The following is a 21850-nucleotide window of genomic DNA, read 5'->3' as shown; positions in this document are numbered from 1 at the left end:
TCATTTGTATTCATTTTAATTTAGTTTTGATTTTTATACTAGTTCTACAAAATCTATGGTCTGGCTATATACAAACTGTAGATGTAAAGAAACTTAAAAAACATCTTAACCGATTCCCTTATTTTACAAATGAGAAAACCGAGATCCAAAGAGTAAATTGCTCTAGGTCAAATACCTACTGAATGGAGAGGAGAGAATTTGAAACCAGTTACTCTGACTCCAAATCTACCTTTCCCCAACTAGTCTTTTCCTTGTCTGCTTCATTAAATTCAATTTCACTTTTTTGTGATGTTCTTGGAGGTTCAGGATTAGATCCAATACCTCTCAAATCTTATCTTTTCTATTTTTTCTTATTGATATTTTATTTTATTTTTCCAATTACATGTTATGAAAGTTTCTGAACATTCACTAACATGAATATAAGTTCCACAATTTTCTTCCACTGTTCCTTCTCATCCCCCTCCTCTCAGTGGCAAACATTGTCTAATGAACGTTATACATGCATATTTTTATTTAATGTATTTACATAATAATCATTGTCTGTATAGTGAAATAGGACTAAGGGAAAAGAAAGAAAACCATGGGATAGGAAGGAAAAAAATAAAAGAATTTTTTAAAAAGTAAACTTAGTGTTCAATCAGATTCTGTATTTTTTGTTTTGTTTTGTTATGTTTTTTCCTTCATCTGGATGTGGACATCATTGTCCTAATGGATCTCTCAGGGTTGTCCTAGCTCTCTGAACTGCTGAGTGGAGCTGGATCCAGCAAATCAACTCTTTTCTTAATACACAGACATTAAGCTTCTATAATAGCTATGTCATTAAATCTTTCATTTCTCACTCGAACCATGTTTTCCAATATTTTTACTAGCCTTCCCTATGACCACTTTTGTATTAAAATCATCCAGTATCAAAGTATATGTTAGACATACCTATATCTAATCTATTAATTACAATAATTATAATAATAGCTACTATCATCTTTTTATTTTCTATACAGCATTTTATTTAATCAATTTACAACAACCCTGACCTATGAAGTAAGTGATATAGGTATTGTTATTCGCATTCTATAATAAGGAAATTGAGGATCAAAGAGAATAAATGATTTATCCATGGTCAATGACCTTAACTCAAAATTTGGTATTCTGTTCCTTAAGAGCAAATATTTAGCCCAGATATTTGTCTGTTATTCCATTTCCAGGAGCCAGGTCTGTGCAAGACACATAGTAGATGAGGGGCGGCTAGGTGGCATAGTGGATAAAGCACCAGCCTTGAAGTCAGGAGTACCTGGGTTCAAATCCGGTCTCAGACACTTAATAATTACCTAGCTGTGTGGCCTTGGGCAAGCCACTTAACCCCATTTGCCTTGCAAAAATCTAAAAAAAAAAGACACATAGTAGATGCATAGTAAATGTTGTCAAATTCAATACAATAAACATTTATTAAGTGCCAACTATATGTAAAGCACTATAATGGGTATTGGAGCTACAAAACAAAAATAAAATACCCTAAGTCTTCAAGAAGCTTTCATTGCTACTTGAAAGCTACTATATATACATTAATAAGTATAATAAAAGGTGATTTTTAGGAAGAAGAAAGCACTAGCAATTAGGAAAATCAGAAAGGATTCATGGTAGAAGTAGCACCTTAAGCGATCTTGGAAAGAAGAATCCTGAGACATGGAAATGAGTAAGAATGAATTCTAGACATGGCAACGAACCTGGGCAAATGCAAAGAAAATTTCAGGATTTTAGAATAATTTGGCTAGAATATAGAGCATACAAAGGGAAATAATTCAAAATAAGTAGATCATAGTTCAAACCTAGCCTCAGATATTTATCAGTTCTGTAACCCTGAGCAAATCACTTAACCTCTGGATGCCTCAGTTTCTTCATCTGTAAGATGAGGATAATAGTAATAGCACCTATATCACAGGATTGTTGTGAAGGTCAAGTGAGATTCTATCTGTATAGTGCTGTATAAGTGGTAGCTATTATAAAAATAATAGCAAAAAGCTATTGCAAAGAGCAAAAGGAAAGGGGAGAGAATGGAAGCACAGAGAACAATTAGGAGGCTAATACCTACTACAGTTAAGATGTGCTGAAGGCCTGAAATAGACAGGGTTGACAATGCAATTGAGAGAACAGGATAGGTTCAGATGAGAGATGTATTACCTAAATCTTTATACATATATATATATATATATATATATATATATATATACACACATATATATATGTATGTATACACACACACACACACACACACACACACACACTTTTGAATATGGACGAGAAGAGTCAAGGAAGACACTGAGATAATAAATCTAGGAGACTGGAAAGATGAAGGTGCCCTTACTCAAAAACAGGAAAGTTTGGAGGAAATCAATAATATCTCAGCTTTTTCAGTTTTTTTTGTTTGTTTTTTTTTTAGGTTTTTGCAAGGCAAATGGGGTTAAGTGGCTTGCCCAAGGCCACACAGCTAAGTAATTATTAAGTGTCTGAGACCCGATTTGAACCTATGTACTCCTGACTCCAAGGCCGGTGCTTTATCCACTACGCCACCTAGCCACCCCGTTTTTTCAGTTTTATAATAAAACTTAAAATAATCCTCCCAGAGAGGAAGAAATTCTTTTTAGAAACACTAGAGAGAAATAAAGAGGGAAAGCTCTAACTCTGAAATCAGGAGATCTTGGTTCACATCCTTCCTTTGATACCTATGTGTGACCAACTAACTCTCTTCACCTCTCTGGCGTATTTCCTCATGTGTAAAATGAGGGGGTTGGACTAGACGTCCTCTGAGCTTTCCTTTTATTCTAGATCTATAGTACTTATGCTTGGATAAGCAGCTAAAGAAAATTAGGGAGCTCATTTGGATGGTGGAGAGAACTGATAGAAAAAGAAATTATATAGAAAGACCTCATGTAATGTGAAAAGACACCATAAAAAATCCAAGTTTTTACACCTGCAATGTTTTTCCAAGTTACTACAGCTTATTGCATAACTTTAAAATCCGCTAATTTTTAGTGCATCTTAATTAAAGAAAAACTATAAAATAAGTCCCTCAAAATTCCCAGCATCAATATTAATTGGTAATATTCCTAGTAACTAAAACTTGAAAGCAATTACTAGCTAGGAAAACAAAAATGAAGAATTTCTTCCTGGAGAGGCACTCTCAAGAGAGATTCCACCTGGCAGTGGAATCAATAGTGTTAAATCTCCTGAATGAACTCTTCCCTGAGTTACAAGAAAAGTATATGGCCCCTGGACAGTGTGATTCATTCATAAGAATGAAACTGCTGTTTAATATAGTACCAACTTTTACAGAGAAGTCAGAGAAGGAAGATGACACTTTGGCCTAGAGAACTGACAGAAACATTCACTTCCAAAGGAAATATCCTATTGTGAAGTGCAGCTTGCTGCTCACCAGGAATCTTATCACCTGCCAGAAAAGGATAAAGAAAAGTAAAAAGACCCAGACTTCTTTGATGGATTGGAGGACTGGGGTAGGAAAGGATGAATGATTGAAAAAATAACATTTTAAAATTAAAGGCTGAAGTAGTTGAGGGACCCACATAACACATTTCAGTTTATGTTCTTTCCAATCATTCATATATGTATGTGTGTATATGTTTGTGTACATGTGATTATATAAATATGTTACACCACTGTTTTACAGGTCTAATCAAATTAATGAGAATATGGCAAAAGAACAATTAGATAAGCCAAATATGAAGAGAATACCAAGAAACTTTCTGGTGAAGGGAAAAAAAATTATCATGAGTGAGTATGAACAAAAAAGTATAAATGAACCAGAATGAAATATATTTAAAGTAAGACCTGACCACAAAAGGGAGGGAATGGATATAATTTGGGTAACTTTTTTTAAAAAGAAAAATATTTTCAGATCATTACACAAGAGATAGCATATACAAATTAAAAGCTATTCAATCAATTAAATAATTTTTTATTAAGTACCTACTATTTATTTGCAAGACATTATCCTATACACATTATCCTATTTTATACATTATCCTATACACATATTCAATCAATAATTTTTTTATTAAGTACCTATTTGCAAGACATTATCCAATACACATAAAAAGTCAAAGAAGAAATACTTGACTGAAGTCAAGGTGCTTATACTGTACTAATGTATACAACAGGTACATAAATAAGTAAATACAAGATAATTTAAGGAAGAACTAAGAACTAAAGGGTTCAGAAAAAGCTTCCTAAACAAGATACAAATGAGCTACATCTTGAAGGAATCTAGAATTTTAAGAAACAAAGGTGAAGGGAAAGTAAACTCCAGGCATAATGGACTGTGTTGTTTGAAATTAAAATGCTAAACTTCGTAAAACTTTAGTTTTCAAGTGCCCCAGAAAGAGTAAGATTATTTTAATGACTCCCTCATGCCAGGAAAATTGAACCTATAAACAGCAATATTCAGAAAGAAAGAACCTTCAGTTAACTTAAAAATATAAAGTTAGTAATAAAGTTTTTAATTACTGTGCTTCTTCTACATCTTATATCTGATTTGTTCTCACTTGAGTAAATTAAAATTGTGAAAAAGGTAATTTTGATTTATTCTTTAATTTTTTCCATCACTAAGAACTAGAAAAACCCTATATTTAATATTTTGTTAAAATGTGAGCACTATTCTCTATCATTATATTTGTTAATGTATAATGCATTTTTGTTTTATAGTAAATGTAAATCTATGAATTTACTTTATGAAACTCAACATATGTCTACCAAGGGAAAATATCTGTCTGGATATCAAATAATACAAAAAAAAAAATCTGTTATCAAGTGTCAGGCACTGTACTAAGTACTATGATATAAAATAAAGGCCAAAACAGTTATGTAGATAAATTAGGTACATACAAAAATATATTCAAAATAAATAGAAGATAACTTTAGAAGGGAAGATTCCTACAGTTCAGAGATCAGGTGCTCATAAAGTCCTCCGTCAAAAAAGTCACTTTTTTCCAGTGAGAGAGCATACCAAAATTTTAGAGTAAGACACTAAAAACTTCTATATTCCAATACAGATTATTTAAAATTAAAAGAAAACTTAAGAGGATATCAAGTTCAAGTCCTTCATTTTGGAGATAAGGAAGCTGGGATCCAGAGAGATTAAGTAGGCACACAACTACTAAATGTCTGAAGTAGGATTCAAACTCAGGACCTCCTGAATCCAACTCAAATGTTCTATTCACTATACCAGTTCAGACAAAAATCAAACTGAAAAAAAGATTCCTGAGGCGCATAGCAATTTTTTAAAAAAACACACATAAGTTAATATTTTTCTACACTGTATCATATTTGTATTTATTTTGTAAAACATTTTCCAATTACATTGTAATCTGGTTTAGATTGTATTTCAGAATAGTCCTGAGTTCGACATCTTTGCAATCCACTGCGTTTCCTCTACATCATGTATCTGATTTGTTCTCATTTGAGTAAATTAAAATTTAAATAGTCAAAAATTACATTTTTTCTTCACTAAGAACTTAAAAAGTCCTACATTTAATATTTTGTTAAAATATGAGCACTACTCTCTATCATTATATTTGTTAATGTGTAATGCATTTTTGTTTTATAGCAAATGTAAATCAATGAATTTACTGAATGAAATTCAATAGATATCTACCAAGGGAAATATATATATATATATATATATATATATATAGAGAGAGAGAGAGAGAGAGAGAGAGAGAGAGAGAGAGAGAGAGAGAGAGAGAAAGAGAGAGAGAGAAAACAAATAATACAAAAAAAAGTCAGTTATCAAAAGGACACTCCAGGGGTAGCTAGATGGTGCTGTGAATAGAACACTAGCCCTGGAGTCAGGAGAAGCTGAGTTCAAATCAGATCTCAAGTCACTTAATAATTACCTAGCTGTGTGACCTTGGGCAAGTCACTTAACCCCACTGCCTTGCACAAAAAAAAGGATACTCCAAAAAGAAAATCTAGATAATTTTCCAAAATTCTAAAATCCTATGTTTAATAAAGTCTTATTAAATTCTATTTAATGAAAAAAGATCCCTAAGTAATGGTTTTTAGAGGTTGCAGAGATATGTTAGAATATAGTAAAGAATTCTATTGTTTTATTGTCTATCATAAGTATGTGTTCAGCAAGATACCATAAAAATAGAACAAAATGAACAGTCTTTATTTAAAAAAGAAAATTATGATCCTATTTTATAGTCTCAAATTAAGGGTGGTTTTCTATATATTTTGTTTTCTAGGAAAATGGTAAGATAGTCTAACAGCTACACTAGTACTTAATGTAACTGTAGAAATAACTAAATGGTTACAGCATTAATGAAACCCCATTATTATCAAATTATGGTTTTAAAGAACCTCTAGAATGTAATGTAGCAAATGCAACCCAGATGTCCAACAAAAATGAAAACAAGATTGTTTTTATTTTGTAGCAACCAAATAGGTCAATCCATTTCCTGCTTCAGACAATTCTCAGAGGACCAAAGACTCCACTCAAAGAGCATATGTTTTAAATGTAGCTGTCCACAGAAAGAGGAAGTGTTGCTGTCCAAAATAAAAGCAGAGTGTTGTATTTTCCCATGGAACCCAATTTTAAAGGTGGAGTAAGGTTATGTCTACAGTATGCCAAACACATAAGAAAACTTAAAAATTCAATCAATTATCCAAGCATTTGGAAATAATTCACTTAATTTAATAGATAAAGCATCAAATTTGGTGCTAAGATTTGTTAAAGGTTCCAGTCTTTTCCCCAAGCATCTAAATTGAAACCTAATTATCTCCTTAAGTTTGGTTCTCTTTCAATCCATTTTAAAAAGTAATATATGTTTCATAATAATATAAGAGTTAACTTGGGTAAATAATAATTACAAATAAGACATAGTTTGCCTAATGTCAAAACTATCACAGATTGGAAAGTCACATATTTTCCCTCACACATTTAAATTTTAAGCATCTAGTTCACTTGACAGCAATTAAGCTTTTTGGTTTGTTTTGGGATTTTTTGCAAGGCAACTGGGTTAAGTGCTTTGTCCAAGGCCATACAAACTAGGTAACTATTAAGAGTCTGAGGCTAGTTTTGAACTCCAGGGCTGGTGCTCTATCCATTGCACCACCTAGCCACCTAGCCAGCCCCCCCCCCCCCAGTTGACAGCAATTAGGAAAGTTTGAGAACAAATTCTCCCCTCCCATACTTAGTAGTTGTACAACTCTAGGCAAGTTACCTAACTTCTCTCAACCTCTGTTTACTCCTCTGTAAATTGGGGGTAATAGTGGTATGTACCTCATCTGCTCCTGTGGGGATCAAATGAAATTACTTATATATTATAAACCTTAAGGAACATGTCTGCCTTTATATTTATTTAAATTATTCAGTTTTCCCACCATCTCAAAAAATTTAGTATCCTTTATATCTCAAATTCTTACTATATATTCTCCTGTTTTCTTCTACTTTCCTTAAATGTTTCATAATTTATTATGTAATTTTACTATCTCATACTTTATTTTTCTTCCTTAAGGATATGATTTCTCTGTCATCACATTCTACTGAGATCAATATATAACATGGAACCAATGTAAACACTAACAGAATGCCTTGGGGAAGTGGGGGAAGGGAAGCAAGAATGGGGGGGGGGTTGTAAAACTCTAAATAAATAAAATCTTTCTTTAAAAAAAAAAATAACAAAAAACTTTTAAAAAAGTTTCATAATAGGGGTGGCTAGGTAGAGCAGTGGATAAAGCACAGGCCCTGGAGTCAGGAGTACCTGGGTTCAAATCCGGTCTCAGACACTTAATAATTACTTAGCTGTGTGGCCTTGGGCAAGCCACTTAACCCCACTTGTCTTGAAAAAAAAAGTTTCATAATTACAAATAGTCATTATTCTTTTTTTTTAAGTTTTTGCAAGGCAAATGTGGTTAAGTGGCTTGCCCAAGGCCACACAGCTAAGTAATTATTAAGTGTCTGAGATGGGATTTGAACCCAGGTACTCCTGACTCCAGGGTCAGTGCTTTATCCACTGCGCCACCTAGCCGCCCCTAGAGTCATTATTCTTAAAAGTTATACTTTACCAATAGTTTTTTTTTCTTAAATAAACCTATTTACCTCCAAAAATCTATTATTGGGAAAATTATATGTAAAATTCACATACTTTATCATACGCCTTTCAACAATTATTCCTGATCTTATCCATGTTACCCTATAAAATCAGTTTATCTGCCAAAAATATAAATTTAGCTCCTATTTAATCACCAATTAAATATTAAAGTCAATATCAATATCGAAATGCTATGTCCACAATTCAAAATCAAAGCATTTTAAGCGCTTAACTAATTTCAAAGAAATTGAAGGAAGAAAGAAACAAATCCCATATGCTTTTCCTGGATTAACTCAGTAACAATAACAAAAAGAATTCAACCAAAGATTAAGATTCAAATTATATGGTCTAGAAAAGATGCTCTATGAAAACACTAAGAATTAAAAACAAGACCATTTTTCAAGAATTTAAATTTTTGTTCACAACTTCTTTAAAGATTGAAAAATAGACTATAAAAACATTTTTATCTTAGCCATATATTACTTTTTTGTGACACTTTCTCAATTAACAGAAGATGGTTGGCAATTTGATCATACAGAATTATAGTTTTAAGGATAGTTCTTGAAAACAACTATGAAGCAATATGGATTTGAAAGTCAACAAAGGAATTAAAAAATCCAAAAGTTACACACTGCGTATGTGTATATACACAGTGTGTGTATGCGTGTGTATTTATATATATATATATATATATATATATATATATAAGCACATAGTCCAGTTGTCATTACAATTTTGGAACCTTACTCATTAACTTTTCTAACTGCCTAACCCTTCTTCCAACATATACATCAACTCACCTCTCCAAATATCATTTAGGAGAAAATGATAGTTAATGTACACTTAAACTTGAATTTGATGATTTACAAATTTTCAGTTTTCAAGACCATTAGCCTAAGCATCATCAGCAATGAAGACTTTTTAAGTTCTCCTCCTAGTTTCTCATGATTTATCCTATAACCAGATAAATTAACTATCTGTTAAACAGAAATAAAACTGAACTTCCTTGGAAATGAGTGAAAACACTTTCAAAAATCAAGGTAGGCTATATGAATGAATCTTCATCTCTGATTATGACATCTAAAACTGTTACTTCTGGGGCGGCTAGGTGGCGCAGTGGATAGAGCACCTGCCCTGGAGTCAGGAGTACCTGAGTTCAAATTTGACCTCAGACACATAATAATTACCTAGCTGTGTGGCCTTGGGCAAGCCCCATTGCCTTGCAAAAACTAAGGGAAAAAAAAAACTAAAAAAACCCTAAAAAAACCTGTTACTTCTAAAAAGGTTGACATATATAATTTTTATAAAGTTATTAGAAAATTCCACTGCTGGATATACATTAATAATTGTGTCAAGAACTAACTAGAAGGTGAATTAACTTCTAAAAATGGGCATGGGCAGAAACTAAATGTAATCATATTTAATTTATAGTGTGGCCAGCATATAATTATGATCTAGTCAGACAATTTATCAAGCACCAACTATGTTTCAAGCCCTGTTGAAGATACAAAGAAAGGCAAAATAAATCCTTGCTATCCAGGACCTCGGAGCTGAGAGGCAGTATAGAATAATGGATAAAGAACCCAACTTGGAGGCAGAAAAAGTCAGGTTGACTTCCTACTTCAAATTGTAACATACAGTTACAAGCTGTATGACTATCCCCAAGAATAGATTACCCCCACACACACACAACCCAGGGGGGAAAAAATCTATAGTTTGTTTAGGCAGCTTGGCTACTGAAGGATTTTCAACTAGATTCTTTCCTCATTAAAGAACTTTTATGAACAGCCTGCCCACTTGGTGACACAAAGTTGTCCCTAGCTTTGAGAGTACTTGAACTCTTATGGCATATGCCAACTATTTCTCAGTCAATGGCAACACTACTTCCTTAAGCAAATACATTTTCCCTATACTGTAAATTCCAGAAAGCACCTTGATTAACTATCTCTTTTGCTAATTTGTTTAAACAACATCAAAGTAACCAGGATCAGTATCAGAAAACGAACTATGACAAAGTAGTATGTTACTGGGGGGAAAAACCAATACCTGGGTTGAAAATATGAAAAAATGAAAAGTCATACTTTGAAAGACCTAAATTGCAAAATCGTTTTCCTTTTCTTTCCAGTTTAGCTTTTATATTAAAGGATGTAACACCACATACAACAATTCTTTAAAATGAAAGTTGTTCAGATAATCAACAATTTAAAGAATATCAATTTAATTCAACTGATAAAAATCAACACGATGACTAACACCATGACTGGTATTTAAGAGATGAACAAAACGTTTCATATTTTATGACAATTTACCGCAAAGATCAAGGAGAATTGCAGACATTCCCCTGATAAGAAGACAAAAATCACTTGGAACACGGCAAAAGAGACCTACTTTAAAGGAAGGGGCCAAAATTTTCAATCTCTCCTGAACGCTGCAGCACAAAACAGACTTATTGGCAAAGACAATTTATTTTCTCCTTTCTAGGAAACATGACCTTTTTTATACAAGCTATCAAGAAATAGAAAGCATGCCCCTCTCAACAAAATTCCCTGTTGTAGTTGTTGGCTTGAGCAAATTTTAACTCAAAGGTTTGGACAACAGTCAGTGTTTTCCTATTTTTCTTTCATTTCATCTTTCCCTTTACCTTGTAGTTAAAAAAAAAAACCAGACTATATGAGAAGTTATACTATACTAATGTTTATGTCCCTCTCGCGCTTGACAAGCCCACTTTGCCCTCACAGTCTTGGGGGAAAGGAAAGGAAAAGTGCCCTCTAAGACTAAATAGAAATTTCTTGTGAGAAATAGGAGGGATAAGTCCTAGTTTCTCCTAGAATAGATGGAAAAAAAAATTGAGTTTTTCTCTGATATCTTGAGCCTAACCCAATTTGGTTCTCTTCTCTCCACCCCACCCTCCTTTCTCTCTGTCTGTCTGTCTCTCTCTCTCTGTCTGTCTCTCTGTCTGTCTCTCTCTCTCTCTGTCTCTGTCTGTCTCTGTCTGTCTCTGTCTGTCTCTCTCCGTCTCTCTCTGTCTCTCTCCCCCTCCCCCTCCTCTCTTTCCGTCTGTCCCTCTCTGTCTGTCTGCCTGTCCCTGGCTGGCTGGGCAGCTCCCCGGGGCGCATCCTCACGCTTCCCAGCGCTTTCCTGGAGGCCGGCCCGGTCCTTGCTGCATCTCTCCCGGCTCTGGCATCCCCGCCGCCACCCTGGCTCCGCCGTCCCCGTTCCCGCAAGCGCGCAGGCAGCCCCCGCCCGACCCCCAGCCTCATCTGTGTTCGGCCCCGGCCCCCGCCCCGCCGCCCCGGCCCCCGCCCCGCCGCCCCGCCGCCCCGCCGCCCCGCCGCCCCGCACCCCGGCTTCCCGCGGCCGCCCGGCTCCCCGGAGTTGCCGGGCACGGGGTCCTGCCCGGGCCGCCTCCCCGCAGCCTGCGGGGCGCCCTTCTGCGCCCTGCCCCCGCCTCCCCGGCCCTCGGGCTGCGTGCCCCGCCGTCCGCGCCCGGGCTCCGCGGCCCCCCGCTGCCCGCCCAGCCGGGCTCGGTCCGGCCGCCTCGGGGTCGGCGTCCGTCGCTCGGTGCCCAGCCCCGCCGCCGGCCCCGGGGGACCGCAGTCGGGGCCCCGCCGCCGGCCCCGGGCACTCACCGCCGCCGCCGCCGCCGCCTCCGTCTTCATCCATCTTGGGGCCACGGCAGCTTCCAGGGAGCCCGGAGCCCCGGAGCGAGCGTGGCGGGGAGCCGCGGACCTGCAGGCCCGCCCCGGGGCTGCTCCGCGCAGCCAGGCACCCACCCCGGGCGGCGCCCGGCTCCGGCTCCGGCTCCCGCTCCGGCTCCCGCTCCGGGTCCGGGTCCGGCTCCCGCTCCGGGTCCGGCTCCGGCTCCCGCTCCGGCCCCGGGTCCCGCTCCGGCTCCGGCTCCCGCTCCGGCTCCGGCTCCCGCTCCCGCTCCCGCTCCGGCGCCCGCGCCCGCTCCGGCCCCGGGTCCCGCTCCCGCTCCGGCTCCGGCGCCCGCGCCCGCTCCGGGGACCCCGCTCCCGGGCTCCTCCAGGCGCAGCCGGAGAGGACGCCTCGCCTCGCCCCGGGCCCCGCCGGCCCCGCCCCGTCTCCCTCCGCCCCTCGCCGCCGCCATCGTCACGTGGCCGCAGCCGGCCCCGCCCGCCCCGTGACGGCGGGCAGGAGGCGGCGGCGGGGCGGGCGCGGGGCCCGGGGCCCGGGGCCCGGGGCGAGGCCGGCCCCCGCCCTTCACTTTTGGCTACCCACGCGGAAACGAAAACCCAGATGGCCGGCCACGGACTCGGCCGTCGCGCCGCCTCCTCTCTCGGCCCCGGCCCGACGGGAGCGGCCTCGGGGCCCAGCCTGGCCGGCGGAGCGCGGAGCCCGGGGCCGGGGGGCGGGGCGGGGCGGCCAGCGCCGGAGCGGGCAGCCGGGCAGCCGGGCAGCCGGGCAGCCGGGCACTCGCTCGCTGTCCCGCCCCGGGGACTGTCGCGGGCGTCTGCGGGGGGGGGCCACGCCTTTCCAAAACGGCTGGTTTGATCCTCCAGCGAGAAGCCCCCTCACTTGCTTCGGGGCGCCCCAGCCGCCCGCTGCACCCCTTCCCCCGGGCTGGCCCGTCCACGAGAGCCCCCGAGCCTCTCGTTCCCAAAGTTACCTGTGACACGGGTGGGCGGGAAACTTGTCATACTCTCCCTCCTCCCACTTCCCATAAGAAATTCCCTTTTAGTCTTTTGTTAAGATGAATAAATTCGGACAAAAGTTCACCTGAAGGCCTTTGGATGTGCTGGAATGCGCAAGAATAGGAAACCGACTTGGGTCCTGGGTCCAAGGCAGGGCCTTATGTGGCCTGGAATAAGAGATTGCCTTCTCTCTGAGTCTCCCATCTCTTTCTTATAAAGTACTAGGGAATAGGCTAGCTCATTGCTAAGGTCTCTTTGCTGTACTAAAAAAAAAAAAAAAAAAAAAAAAAAAAAAAAAACTTTTTCCCCCTTGGACAATTTCATTTTAACTCAAAAAATACCCTGACTTCAGGGAGGTGATACCAAAACAAGCAAGTGAACTGACTTCTAGTGGGGAGGGGGGTGCTGTGCTACATCACCAGCCTCATTATTTCCTGAAGAGCCATCTGAGAACACAGGCCAAATCTGAATCAATTAGATTACAGATGGCCCTGGGGATGAGACAATCAGGCTTAAGTGACTTGCCCAAGGTCACACAGCTAATAAGTTTCAAGTGTCTTAGGTCCTCCTGACTCCAGGGCTGATGCTCTAGCCACTACACCACAGTTATACGCAAAGCTTCTGAAAGGGATGATGGTCTCTTGGTGAAAAGTTAAGAATATATGCGAGTTGAGAGGTAAGACATAAGTGTAGACACCTCCCCACTTGCACTCCAGCTCATAGGCTATATCCAAAGGCAGGCACAGGGTCTGCAAGTCTCTTCCCACCTAGGAATTCAAAACTGGTAACTTTTATGTTAACTACTTCTCTTTGTCATAGAGTGAGAAGGGGCTTAGAGATCACTACTCTTCTAACCCCCTCAGAGGGAAAAAAAATGCCACCCTAGAAAGGTGCTTCAAGAACATACCACTAGCTGGTGGAAGAACCTTTATTACTCACAATCTGACTTTAAAATAATTCTTGGCTTTCCTGCTGTCTCTTAGATAAGGAGAAAATTGATTTCCCCTTTGCCCACTGATTAAAAAAATTAAATTAGCCTAGTCTAATAGAATATTAGCATCTATACTATGAACAAATTAAACTGCAAGCAGTAACATAGCCCAGAGAAAGCAGTCAACATCATTCTGATCTCTGGTAACCTTACAATTTTGCTTTTAAAAAAAGCTCTTAAAAAATCACTGCCAGCTGTGCCATGGATTTATGATACAAACAGATTAGAATAAGACCTCTAAATTAAATTTCATGAAGGAGATTAGCTGTACTCTTAAGATTCATCTTTATTTCTGCCATACTTGTTTATTCCCATCTTTGTTTTTAGCAAAATCCAATGTAAAAGTATGATCATGCCAAGTTCTTCCTATTTATTTTCCATAAAATTGGCCACATGAACTATGATTTTAAAAATTAATGTTATAGCAACTGAAACCCTTAGGTTTAGCAATTAGGCAAAGAAATATTATTTGTTTCATAGACTCCTGTGGGGATGGTCTTTGCATTTACAAATGTTTTCAGGATTAATCCATATAAAAATGTTTTAAAGAGAGTGTGATGGTGGAAAGAATACTGAACCTGGATTCAAAATGCCTGAAAAGGAGTGGGTGAAGCTATGACCTTAAATATGTTACATCACTTAAGTAAAGCCTTTCTTATCTGAAAAATGAGGATGGGAAAGGCAATATTTGGACAATCAGAATCACCTGAGTTTCAGACCTGTCACTCATTCCAGCTTTGTGACAATGGGAAAGTCATTTAAGGACAAACAACTTTGTCCTCATCTCTAAATTATAAACTACAAATGATAGGCAACTTGCATTGTTCCTGTTTGTTACATTTAATTTTGGGGGGTTTTTTTGAGGGGGTAAGGATTGGAAACTAATGAAACCATGAGTATGAGCTGCCAAAATGGGCAAAATAATACTAATACTTAAGGCAGTTAGATGGCTCAATGGATAGCATCCCAGAACTGAAATCAAGAAGATTCAGCTTCCTGAGTTCAAATCTAGCCTCAGACACTTAATAGATGGCAAGTGACTTTATCCTGTTTGCCTCAGTTTCTTCACTGGTTAATTAAGATGGAGAAGGAAATTGCAAACCACTCTAGTATATCTACTAAGAAAACCTCAAATTGGGTCACAGAGTCAGACAGGACCAAAAAAAGGACAGAACAACAATCCTGACACTATCTACTTTACAAGGTTTTTGTGAAAATAAAATGATGGTAAAATATCAGCCAAGTATGTACGTGCTGTATACCAGCTATTACTAATAGGTATAATAATCACTTTAAGATTTATTCATCTAGAACTTGGGGAGTCCTAAAGTAATGTGGATCATTCTTCTTTAACAGATCTTGGAGCTTATGCAACCAGTGGCATAACCACAAGATAATAAGACAATTAACAGTTTTTTAAGCTTTCTATACTGCCAACTGCTACTGTTACTTTTTGAAGCAGCAATTCCACATCCTTTGTCCCTTGCTGCCTAGAACTTTCTTGGGTTGAATCAAAGCCCAGTAGCTCTCAGAATTCCTGTGTGTCTTATCTCTAGTTAGTTGTCGATTCAGTTTTACAAACACTTGTTGCGTACCTATTATGTGCCAGGTCCCAGAGACACAAAAAAAGAAAAAAATCCTTCTCTTCAAGTAGATTGCATTTATTTGGGAAGATATAACATGTACATGAGTCAGCATCAATTATACACAAAATAATGTAAAATAATTTCAAGAAAACATGTAAATAAAGGAGAATACAGAAAGAAGCAGCTAAGTTAGGGATTCTACCTGGCAGAGATGTGAAGAGAACATTCCAAACATGGAGGCCAGAGGAGGCAAAGGCAAAGAGATGGAATATGGATCAGCTTACAGGACAGTTAAACTAGATGAGAGAGTATCTGAAAGGAAGTAATATGAAATAAGACTGAAAAGCTAAGTGAGAGCCAGATTATGAAAGACTTCAAATGCCAGACTGAAGATTTTGTATTTTATCCTGAAGGCAATAGGAACTATTAATTTGGAATTGTTGGTTGTTTTGTTTTTTAAATGGAAATAGATGGAAAATAGACATGATCAGATATGTATTTTTTAAAATTAATTTGGAGAGAGGAGTGTGGAGGCAGTCAATATAACAAATTTTGAAGTTACTACAATAGTGCAAAGGAGAATTATAATGATAAAAATGAAATTTTAAGAACCCTAATTAATGTACTAAGTGTGTAAGTTGAGAGGAGGACATTTTATTATGTGTGGAGGAAGATTGAACAAGATTACCACTGATTGATATGTACGGATGAACAGTCAGAAATGACTCCAAGGTTTCAAACCTAAGTAACTGAAAAAAATGACAAATGCTAGCATGAGGAAGTTTGGAGGATGGGTAGGTTTTGGGGGAGATTATCAGTCCAGCTATTGATAATATGACAAAAATTACAACTGTCACTGACCCACCTGATGTGATAGTGTACATATAGGCCAATATATGAGAGAAAGAGAGAAAGGGAATTTTCTCCCTAAATGATTTTATGTGCTTAATAACTTAGGGGCTGAAGGATTCCTTTTCTACAAAACTGCTGCTTATAGCAGCAAATATTCAATATGGAATTGTTAGCTGAGTTTCACATTAAAGTTAAAAACTGAGCCATTTCTAATCCTGGGCATGACAAAGGTCAGAGAAAGAGTGCTAGTAAATCAGGTAGCAGTTATTAATCATTTTCTTTGTAAGGAACTTACTTGTAAATCATAGGCTGACTCCTTCCTGGGAGCTCCACCTTACTGTTGTTCAGGCAGAGCATATACACACACATACATACATTTTGGGTGCTTGAGTGATCTTACCAGGACAGCATGCAGGACTTAAAACAATTATTTTACACAAGTGGCTTCAAATTCTATGGGAATGGTATAGTCTTGGGGGTTCAGAACAGAACAGGTTTTAATGATACACTTCATTTAACAAAGGTAAGTACAGGTCAAGGAAAAAATTCAGGATCTGTCATGATTAAATTAGTAAAGCTAAATTAAAGATTAAAGCCAGAGTAAAAAAAATTACTCAAGCTACTTTGTTTTTACTGTTTTCTCAGGTCCAGAATCTGCCTCTAGAAATTAAATTATAATTAATAAATTCATTTCCTGTATTACATTAGTAAATATAAAATCACAACTCTTTTAAAAATTTATTCATTTATTTTGAATTTTACAATTTTCCCTCTAATCTCACTTCCCTCCCCCCACCCCCCACAGAAGGCAGTCTGTTAGTCTTTATACTGTTTCCATGGTATATACATTGATCTAAGTTGAATGTGAAGAGAGAGAAATCATATCCTTAAGGAAAAAAATAAAGTATGCAAAATAGAAAAATTAAATAAGGTAACAGGTTTTTTTTTTAATTAAAGTTAGTAGTCTTTTGGTCTTTGTTCAAACTCCACAATTCTTTCTCTGAATACAGATGATATTCTCTATCTCAGACATCCCAAAATTTTCCCTGATTGTTGCACTGATAGAATGAGCAAGTCCATTAAGGTCAATCATCACCCCCATTTTGCTGTTAGGATGTACAATATTCTTCTGGTTCTGCTCATCACGTTCAGCATCAGTTCATGCAAATCCTTCCAGACTTCCCTCAATTCCCATCCCTCCTGGTTTCTAATAGAACAATAGTGTTCCATCACATACATATACCAAAATCATAACTCCTGATAGGATGTAAAATAATTACTTAAAAAGGAGGAATTAAAAAACAGGTTTCAAATACTAACTCTTAACACAAAGCACTCTGTGTCCTTCCTAGAGCAAATTGTTTCCATTTTGGAACTTACAAAATATGAACTCTGCATTAAGATTCAGAAAATAGCTTATTTCAACTTCAACTGAGAAATGTGAATGAACTATTTGAATTTTATGTCAAGTTCTCTAAACCTAAACACCATGCACATATAAATTATTTTAATATCAACTTTCTATCCAGGTATTGAGACTCCTTGGATTGTAACCCTTAAACTTGGATTTCCTCAAAATTTGTAAGTTGGCTACATATATGAATTATGGAATTTTGATCATTATATTTATAGCAAGCCCATATTTAATTTTAAACATTCTTGACCTTTGATATTCAATATGTATGAAGATAAAAAAAATTCAATGCTATGTGGTCCACATTGTAACCTTGCAAAAGTCACTTATCTAATGAATCTATTTCCCAGGGTATACAACATGTACACAAGTCAACATCAATCATCCTCAGAGTAATATAAAATAATTTCAAGAGAAAAATGTAAATAAGGGGGGGGATAAAGAAGGTAGTACCTATGTTGTGTTTCAAAAGAAGTTAGGGATTCTACCAGGCGGAGATGAAAATAGAATATTCCAAACATGGAGGACCATGGGTACAAAGACAAAGCAATGGAATATTATACACATCAGCTTGCAGGATAGTTAAACTAGAAAGTAGAGGTCCTAAAGGGAAGTAAAATAAAATAAGCAATCCTTAAAACATTATACAAATATTATAGATTATAATATATTATGAACTCAGAGTGAAAATTTAAGCATATTTTTTTCTTTTTCCCAAAACATGGCTAATGAGAAAATATGTTTTGCATGACTTCATATTTGTAATGGGTTCCATATTTCTTGCCTTCTCAATGGGAAGGAGAAAGTGGTAGAGAATTTGGACCTAAAAATAAATTAATATTGAAAGGAAAAATATACTATATTACTATGAAAATGTTGGTAACAAAATTAATCATAAAGTAACATAAGGTTAGTCAATGAATTACTGGGATTTTGTTTGTTTGTTTTATTTTTTAGTGGGGAGGACAAGGAAAACAGACATGATCAAATTTTTAAAAAGCAGTTTGGAGGAAGAGCCTTGAAGTAGTCAAAAGACAAATTACAAGGTCCCTGCAGTAGTACAAGGGAGAAGTGATAAGGACTTGAACTAAGGAACCAATGTTGGGATCCCTGCCCACTGCAATAAATTTGGCTTACTGCCAGTTTGTTTGTTTATTAATATCTATTTTGTCAACAATGTCTGTGTGCATGTAGAGAAACAGAACTGCTGAATTAAAGGATATGAACATTTTAGTTGCTATTTTAGCATATGTTCAGGGTCAGACCAAACTCAGATCAATATATAGTAGTTTTTGTACAATAATGCTACAAAATAAGATCCTCAGAGGTTATTCAACAGATAATAAAAGATTTACTTAGCCAATTGCAGAAGAAGGATATTCAACAAATATATGCATTAAGGATAACCTGAGTCAATTCTTCTCTGCATCCATGTTACCATTAGCTCTTCATGAATGTATTGTATGCAAGACAACCAGGAAGTGATGTAAATAATCTGAGCCTTTAGTCCCTTTAATCAATCTAATCTCAAGAATAGTTTCAATACCTTTTAAGGAAAAATTAGCCTAACTTGCATGAAGGTAGGGGTTAGGACATTATTCTCATTATAGTACAATTCCTAACTGCTTTCCAGAAGAGTTGGTTCATAACTCCACCAATATTAATGTGCCTGAATCATATTTACAATAATATTTATAGCAACTCTTTTTGTAGTATCAAAGAACTGGGAAATGAGGGAATGTCCATCAATTGAACAAATTATGGTATATGAATGTGATGAAATACCATTGTTCTGTAAGAAATCATGAGCATGAGGGGCGGCTAGGTGGCGTAGTGGATAGAGCACCGGCCCTGGAGTCAGGAGTACCTGAGTTCAAATCCAACATCAGACACTTAATAATTACCTAGCTGTGTGGCCTTGAGCAAGTCACTTAACCCCATTTGCCTTGCAAAACAAACAAAAAAAAACTAATAAAAAATTTTTTAAAAAAAATCATGAGCAAGGAAGATTTCAGAACAACCTGCAAAGACTCACATGAACTATTACTTAGTGAAGTGACCAGAAATAGGAGAATATTATACAACTTAACAACAACATCATGTGATGATCAATGTGATGACAGATGTAGCTCTTTTTTTTTTGCAAGGTAATCTGTAGAGGGTAGAATTCAAGACCACAGATATATTATAATACTAGAGATAAAGTTATAACTTGGTCCAACTATTCTTGAGAAGCAGTTTGGAACCATACACAGAATGTCACTTAACTGTGCATACCTTTGATATTACCACTACCACTAATCCTTTACTCCAGAGATAAAAGGAAAAGGAAAAGGACCCAAATATACAAAAATATTTATAGCACCAATTTTTATTATTAAAAAAGAAGCAGGAAATTAAGTGGATGCTCATCAACTAGGAAATGACTGAACAAAGTATGATATATGAATGTAATGGAATATTATTGTGCCATCAGAAACGACAAAAAAAAAATTCAAAGAAACCTAGATACGCTTGTACAAACTCATACAGTGAGCAAAACCAGCAGAACAATTTATACAATAATAATAATAATAATGCTATAAAAATAATTTTATGATACTTAAGAATCCTACTCAATGCAATGACTAACTCCAATTCCAGAGAACTAATGATGAGGCATGCTAATCACATTCTGATGAGAGATGACAGACTCAACAAACAAAATGAGACATATTTTAGGACATGACCAATATGAAAATTAGTTTTGTCTGACTTCCCATATTTGTTACATGAGTTTGTTTTTCTTTTTTCCTTTTTTTTCAATTGTGGGAAGAAAAGGAGCAATAAGATTGCCAAGAAAAAAAAGGACAAAGTAATAAAAGAGAACCATTGAAGTACTTTTAAAAAATTGCATCTATCTCTTATACTTCATGTTTCTTCCTTAAGGACATGATTTCTCACCACACTCAATTTGGATCAATATATACCATGGAAACAATGTAAAGCCTGACAAATTGCCTTCTGTGTGGGGGGGGGGGGGGAGTAAGATTAGGGGAAAAATTGTAAAACTCAAAATAAATAAAATCTTTAATAAACAGGCCATCTAAAGTCCAAAGGCACAAATGTGAATTCTAGGAATGAACCAACACTTTACTCCAGTCCAAAAATGGAAATTTGCATGAATACACAGGTTATTTCTGACAATAAATTTTGCATAAAATCACTCTAAAAAATAAAAAATTGCATCAAAGAAAACAGTAAGAAAAACAAATCAGAACTCTGAAAGCTACATGTTAAACACATTTAAAAAGGAAGACATAAACTATATAATAGGGAGTTGTAATTTCATATAGAATTCTCTTTTTCTATATGGATATTTTGTATATGGAAATGCTTAATTTATTTGGCATTAAGTTCAGAATTTTTAGAAATTTAGTTTAAAAATATACATTACAAGGGAAGTTGACAAAAAGAGGGATGGAAAGCTCTTAAGAACAATTTCTGAAGACAAGCAGAAGTGCCTCCATCGAGGAGGAAAAAGAGGACTGTCTAAAGAGATCACTGTGTTTGCACAGAAACTCAACAAACTCATATTTTAAACAGATATAGCTGTAAGATGGAAACAAGATTAGGTAATAGCAGATGAATATAAAAGAGCAGTATGGTCCAGTTAAAATAATAAAGAGTTAAGAAGCTCAAGAAATAGAAAAAACATTTTATATATATATATATATATACCACTAACAATATGGGGTGATGTTCAACCATGATGGACTTCTTCATTCAGCAGTACAATAATCAGACAATTTTAAGGGACTTGTGATGGAAAATATCAGTCATATCCAGAGAAGGAACTGAGGAGTTTAAATAAGAGTTGTGAAGTTCAAAATGAGCTGAGGTAAATGAGAAATACTAAGAACCAAAAGGGGAGAGAGAGAGAAAACAGATTATTTATACTAGGATAAGAAGGATCAAAGAAAGAATGGGACCGTTTTCTAATCTAGAGGTCTCCCACTGGGCATCTATTCCAAGCAGATCAAAGACAGAAAGTCCAAAATATTAATACCAATACTTTAGTATGATAGAAAGGAACTGGAAACAAAGTGGGAGTACCCATAGAATGAGGAATTGCTAAGTTAATTGTCCTAAATGAATGTGATGGAATATTATTACATCATAAGTAATGAGAAACATGCAAGGATTTATATGAACTCATCTAGTAAAACAAGTAGAAATAGAAAAATCCATATAGAATGACTCTAGCA

General features: G+C 37.1%; 1 protein-coding gene across 1 annotated transcript in view; it reads right to left on the bottom strand.

Moving 5' to 3' along the window:
* CYTH3 (cytohesin 3) overlaps positions 1-11861 on the bottom strand; it is a 171691-nt gene extending 159830 nt beyond the window's left edge. Inside the window, exon 1 of the mRNA XM_074208177.1 lies at positions 11735-11861. Within this exon, the coding sequence (XP_074064278.1) occupies positions 11735-11768 (34 nt within the window). The 5' untranslated portion in view covers positions 11769-11861. The remainder of the gene's footprint in view (positions 1-11734) is intronic.
* Positions 11862-21850: the final 9989 nt, after the last annotated feature.

The sequence above is a fragment of the Macrotis lagotis genome, chromosome X, assembly GCF_037893015.1.
Source record: "Macrotis lagotis isolate mMagLag1 chromosome X, bilby.v1.9.chrom.fasta, whole genome shotgun sequence".
In the NCBI taxonomy this organism is placed as follows: domain Eukaryota; kingdom Metazoa; phylum Chordata; class Mammalia; order Peramelemorphia; family Peramelidae; genus Macrotis; species Macrotis lagotis.
Note: the sequence above shows the minus strand (reverse complement) of the source record. Positions and strands in the feature narration are given on the sequence as shown.